Genomic DNA, 6,117 nt, shown 5'->3' on the forward strand with positions numbered 1-6,117 from the left:
GAGACCTTAAGACAGAGGAACAGGTACAAGTTCATTTTGAGCCGCAGTGTTTGAGTGACTTTGTTGAAGGAAAAGCTTTTTGTTCTGGGTAGTAACTATTGCTGTTCCCCACCCTCCCATTCAGTCCTCTCCTAGCACCTGTGAGTTGTTTTGTCTCCAGTTTCTCTCCACTGAGCAGACAGTAGAAATGAGTTAGGTGTGATGTTGAATGTTAATGAATTGTTTTTACTGCTTTACATCAGTTGTGTGAATCTGGCAAGTAAATACAGAGAGTAATAGAAATTGAAGCTTTGTAGCAGAGTCTTTGAAGACAAGTATTAAAGATGCTTCTCTTTTGTTGTTGTGGAGTGCATTAAAAATTTTTCGGTGGTTTGGGGTTAAAAACAAAGCTATATCCCATCTGGAAAATATGTTATAAAACTCCAGAGGGGAAAAAAGTTAATGATATGTAGTGGAAAATTTTTTACTTGAACTACACTATTACTTTCTCCTGTTCCAACACACTGTTGTGTTTCATTTAGGTTCAGAAACTACAAGCTATCCTGAAACCCATGATGCTCAGGCGGCTGAAGGAAGATGTAGAGAAGAAGTTGGCTCCAAAGGAGGAGACTATAATTGAAGTAGAGCTAACTAATATTCAGAAGAAATATTACCGAGCAATTCTGGAGAAAAATTTTGCTTTCTTATCCAAAGGAGCAGGACAAGCAAATGTTCCCAATCTGGTTAACACTATGATGGAACTCAGAAAGTGTTGTAATCACCCTTATCTCATTAAAGGTAAATACATGAGAAGCACTGATTTATTTTTTTAACTACTCTTTAAACGTTTATTTAAAATATGTAAGAACTTTTGTAATAATTCTTCAATGTTTCCCTGAGACTTTCCAAGGATTGGATTAGGTGGAAGCATATTTTTGATAAATACAAGGCAAAGTTGTGAAACAGTTGTGGATTTGAGGCCTGAAACATGAACTTGTTTTGTAGGATTTTACAGAGCATTTAGAAGCAGTTATGTCATGGAAATAGTACAGCTCCTTAAAAGCAGTATCAGGAAGAACTTGTAGGTCTAGCTTTTAAAATTAATACTTCTTGCAAGTGATATGACCTCTGTAAGTTTTCATTGCCTTTCTCACTTGCTTCCTCCCTTGAGGGAGGTGATTGTCCTGAGCTGGTGCAGCCTCATCGTGAATCTTGTGTGCAGTTTTGGACACCACAATAAAACAAAGATAATAAGTTAGTAGAGAGCATCCAAAGGAGGCAGCAAAGATGGTGAAGGGCCTGGAGGGTGAAGCCATATGAGGATCAACTGAGGTCACTTGGTCTGTTCAGCCTGGAGATGAGGAGACTGAGGGGAGACCTCATTGCTGTGTACAACTTCCTCACAGAAGGAAGTGGAGAGCCAGCACTGAGTTCTTCTTTTGGTGACCACTGACAGGGCCTGAGGGAATGGTCTGAAGTTGTGTCAGGAGAGGTTTAGATTAGGTATTAGAAAATGGTTCTGTCCCTAGAGGGTGTTTTGGGCACTGGAACAGCTCGTCAGGGAAATTGTCACAAAATTAAGCCTGACAGAGTTCAAGAGGCATTTAGATAATGCTCTCAGGCACGTGGTGTGATTCTTGGGGATGTCCTGTGCAGGGCCAGGAGTTGGACTAGATGATCCTCGTGGGTCCCTTCCAACTGGTTATTCTGTGATTATAGCTAACTGATGTTTTTCCTCATTTGCAAGTAAATATGCATTAAGCTTCTGAAGTTTTAGCTATGATTTTGGAAGAAGATACTCAAAATACTGCTTTTTCAAAGACTCGTGTCATGTTTAAAATATCATGCTATGATTTTGGAAGAAGATATTCAAAATACTGCTTTTTTAAAGACTCGTGTCATGTTTAAAATATCACAAAGACAAAAGGATTTGTGGGGTTTTTTAGTTGGTTTTGACCATAATACTTGAGAATAAGTATTTCAGTTTTGCAATTTGAAGGAGGGAGATTCACCTCATTCTAGGTGTTTTTTTCTGTGCTGTTCTGCTTCAAAACCTAAGATTTGTTTTCAAGGACCATAGAGACAGATGTTCTTGCTTAGACTTCAGGTCCATCCAGAACTTTGTTCTGTCTTTAGCAGTGGCAAATGTGGGAATATTTAGAGTACAGCACTGATTTTGGTAACTTAGTCTTGCATGTATGTGGGGATATTTGTGTAGATACACCTATAGGTATGGAAATACATTCTTTGACAGGTGCTGAAGAGAAGATCCTCGGCGAATTTAAAGAAACATATAGCCCAAGTGCTCCTGACTTCCACCTGCAAGCAATGATCCAGTCTGCTGGTAAACTCGTTCTTATTGATAAGCTTCTTCCAAAAATGAAAGCAGGAGGCCACAAGGTCCTCATCTTCTCTCAAATGGTGCGCTGCCTTGATATTTTGGAGGATTACCTTATACATAAAAGGTAAGATATTCCATATTCTGTCTCCTGTGGTATGTTGTTCTTGGTGGGTATATCTGTGGAAGGTAGTGCAGAATGAATGTCAGCAGCACACCAAAGCTGGGAGTGTTTTGGTTGGGTTTTTTTTAAATTGCTAATCAGTGTGTAACTTGTGTTCTGTGATCATATATTCCCCAACCAATTAAAAACTTCAGAGCAAAACTGTGGAGAATTTGTTGTCTAAACCATGTGCTTTCAGTTTGTTGCTTTTTCCATTCAACATTCAATTATATATGTACCGTTTACACATTTTCTGTCTGAAACCAACTAAGTTCAAGCTCAACATTGCTTGTCCAAACCTCAGGAAGCATTGAATGTGTTCTTTATTTACATGGTGTTGAACTTGGACCAGACAGGGGTGATGTAGCTCCTTGCTTCCAACAGAATCAAAGTACATAATGGTAAACAGCTGGAAGTTTGTGTTTTATTAATGTAAATGTACAAATGATGTTCTTATCTCTCCTAAATTCTGACTGCTTTGAATTTTGCCCCAGAACTGAACTGCCAGCCATAAACCAGCTCCTTAGATTGGCTTCTGCCATCACCCTTTGATTATCCTGTTGACTCCACGGAAATTAAAAGCTTATTTAAGCATGTGACTAAGCAGATGCATAAAGTCTTAGTACATAAAATCTAACCATAAACTTGGTTACAGCTGTCAGTTGCTGTATCAACCTGAAGACCTATGAAAAGGCACAGTTCTGGTTGTTTACCCAGTGCATTTGTGGGAGTGTACATTCTGCTTTGAAGTATTTGTCAGTGAGTTATGTTGTAGTAATACAGGAGTTAACGTGTTGAAAAATAAAAGTTACTAAAAATGTCAAGCCTTGCTGCAGTGGATACTGCAAAGTATATTGAATTGTAGATTATTTTAATACCTCTCTCTGTGATAGCTTTAATATAAAACTATCTGTTTGAACTGAGACCTCAACAGTTTGTTTCATTTTAAAAGGTTTATTTTAACTTCATAGTGGCACATCAGTATGGGAAATATTCTGTGTTCCGTAACGTTGTAACATTTAGACTGGTGAATCATATCTACAGGTAGACTCTTCCAAAACCCATAGAAGCTGCAATTTGCTCTGCTGCATTTGATTAGAAATGTTAGAGTGCACACACGATTAGATTTAATACTGAACAGAATTCAGGACTGTGGGAGATGGCTGCCTGCCAAAATGCCTGTGGTCCTGTGGATTATCTGCTGTGCCATTTTATAGCTGATTAGAAGAAAAGTGGTTGTGAGGCTTTTTGACTACTAGATACTCATTCAGCATCTTGCTCAGTTTACAACGTACAGAAGTATGTGCTCCCTTTTTAAGCATTTTACTCGATTTCAGAAGCTTTGAAGGACTCCTTGTAATTGTCAAAGGTAACAAATTACAGTTTGATTTCAGGCTTTTAAATTTGCAGCTTTTAATTTAGGAAGCCTTGGTAAAGACTTCTGGAGGTGCTGTGATGTCATTTTTTTCCCCCTCATTGTTCTTAGTCTTTACAGAGTCAATGTGCAGTTTGGGAAATGACAGCTCACCACGTTCTGCTTTCTACTGGTTACTTGGTTACCCCTAACATGTTCAGAAAATTTGGTATATAGTACAAGAGTCCACTGTCCTCCTTCAGTGACCCTAGGCAGAGAGCCAAGGATAACAACATGTGAAAAACTTGTCTGCCCACATAGGACTTCACGTTATGATGTGGTTTAGTGCAACTAGGTGCCATGGTTATACATGGTTTTTGGTGTGCATAAGCAGGTACTTGCTTAATAGTCAAAGTTCAGAAGAACTTGTCTTAAAACACTCAGTGTCTGGACTTGCTGATGTGTGTTAGTACTACAGAGATGCAAGTTCTGACGTGATTCTTGGCTGTGTTACCCAATGCTTATCACAGTTAGCCGATACCACTTTTATTCACCGTGAAGAATGAATATGTAAGTAGGAGACCTGTTCTAATCACCCTTTAAATGATAAAAAAAGAAGTAATGATTTCTGGGTGTGTCTGTGGGATTTTGCAGGTACTTGTACGAGCGCATTGACGGGCGAGTCCGAGGCAATCTCAGGCAAGCTGCCATTGACCGATTCAGCAAACCCGATTCGGATCGCTTCGTCTTCCTCCTGTGCACCAGGGCTGGTGGCTTGGGCATTAACTTGACTGCAGCAGACACCTGTATCATCTTTGACTCTGACTGGAATCCTCAAAATGATCTGCAGGTAAATTCCTTGGAGCATGATAGTGAGGCCTAACGAGTCAGACCTGACTGAAGAAAATGAAATCACTTTGAATGTTGTCTCTGTTCTGAACAGAGATGATTTTAAAATGTTTGTGTTTTTTAAGGCATGTGTTAAAGTTTTGTGATGGATACTTTCTACTTGGACAGGGGAGGTTGCACTTGGTTAGGTTCTAATTTTTTCTTTCAAATTGATTACTCTTTAAAAATGCAACATCGGTAAATTCAGTGAGTTGATAAAACCCTTAAGATTTGATGACACTGTGAAACCAGGGGCTATATTTCACATCTACTGACTAACACAGTTTATGGAAATAGAGGTGTTCATCTAAAACATTATATATAGAAAAGGATTAATATATATTAAGGAAGAATGAATTAATCAGATCTGGGACTTCGATGCTGAAATTGAATCCATTCTCAAGTCGTAACTCCTTTACCTCTTGTATCTGGAGATCAGATAGTTTATGAGCTAGCATGTTTTTTTGCTAGTGTTGCTGCAAGGGAAATACATTCAGTAGCATTCAGCACAGGTCTTGCATCTGCATTTTACTTGCTACTCTGTTTTTAGAAAGCTGTTCACAGTGTGCAAAATGTCTGATAGCCTCCATTTACTTAATGTGTATTGACTCCTTTTGAGTTCGTGTTCTTGTTTTTCAGACTGTGCCACAGCAGAAAGAGCTTTTTAAAAGAATAGTGTCTTCTTCCTAGATCAGTCTAAATTGTTACTGCCCTTTTCCCTTCCTTCCAAAGGCTCAAGCCCGATGTCACAGGATTGGCCAGAACAAGGCAGTGAAGGTCTACAGACTGATAACGCGGAATTCCTACGAGAGAGAGATGTTTGACAGAGCAAGTCTGAAGCTGGGGCTGGATAAGGCTGTCTTGCAGAGTATGAGTGGAAGAGAAAACAGTGTTGGTGGTGTATGTAGATTTATTTCCTGAAATAACTTTGCTTTTACTTTTGTAATCATTTAAATTACAGAAGCTGCAATTTTTCCATCTTTCTGTCATTTGCACCTCCATGATGTTTTCTGATGTGGACTAGCAATATAGCTGACAGAATTTTAGATGTAGGCAGTTACTGTAATGAATCTTTCACTATTTCTTCCCTCTTAAGGTCCAAGGTAGATCATGTCAAAGTTAAGGAGAAAAGTTTCTCTTTGTTTCCTTCTATCTTCTTATATTAATCTAATATGTTACTTAAATCTAAGGTGAGATTTACATCTAGTATGAGCGGGTAATTTTTTAAATATGCTGCTCATGGTGTTGAGAAGAACCAAAACAAAAGGGTAGTTGTGAAAATGTGTGCTGTAACTACATAATAAATTATTTCAGCTGTCATCTAGGCTTTTCTCTTAGCTTTTAGTAATCTGCATTTAGGTTGATAAACCATAAGGCCCAGTTAGGTTGCTGAAA

At 38.6% G+C, this 6,117-nt stretch overlaps 1 protein-coding gene across 1 annotated transcript in view; it reads left to right on the forward strand.

The window, feature by feature from the left end:
* The window catches only part of LOC103801405 (chromodomain-helicase-DNA-binding protein 9-like), a gene marked incomplete at its 5' end in the record, with an annotated part of 52,816 nt that overhangs the window by 24,557 nt on the left and 22,142 nt on the right, over positions 1-6,117 (forward strand). The window contains 5 exon segments of the mRNA XM_009073819.1: positions 1-23; positions 522-777; positions 2,234-2,444; positions 4,489-4,684; positions 5,455-5,622. The exon segment at positions 1-23 is cut by the window's left edge and continues 21 nt beyond it. Coding sequence (XP_009072067.1) covers positions 1-23; positions 522-777; positions 2,234-2,444; positions 4,489-4,684; positions 5,455-5,622 — 854 coding nt within the window.

The sequence above is a fragment of the Acanthisitta chloris genome, unplaced genomic scaffold (assembly GCF_000695815.1).
Source record: "Acanthisitta chloris isolate BGI_N310 unplaced genomic scaffold, ASM69581v1 scaffold4664, whole genome shotgun sequence".
In the NCBI taxonomy this organism is placed as follows: Eukaryota; Metazoa; Chordata; class Aves; order Passeriformes; family Acanthisittidae; genus Acanthisitta; species Acanthisitta chloris.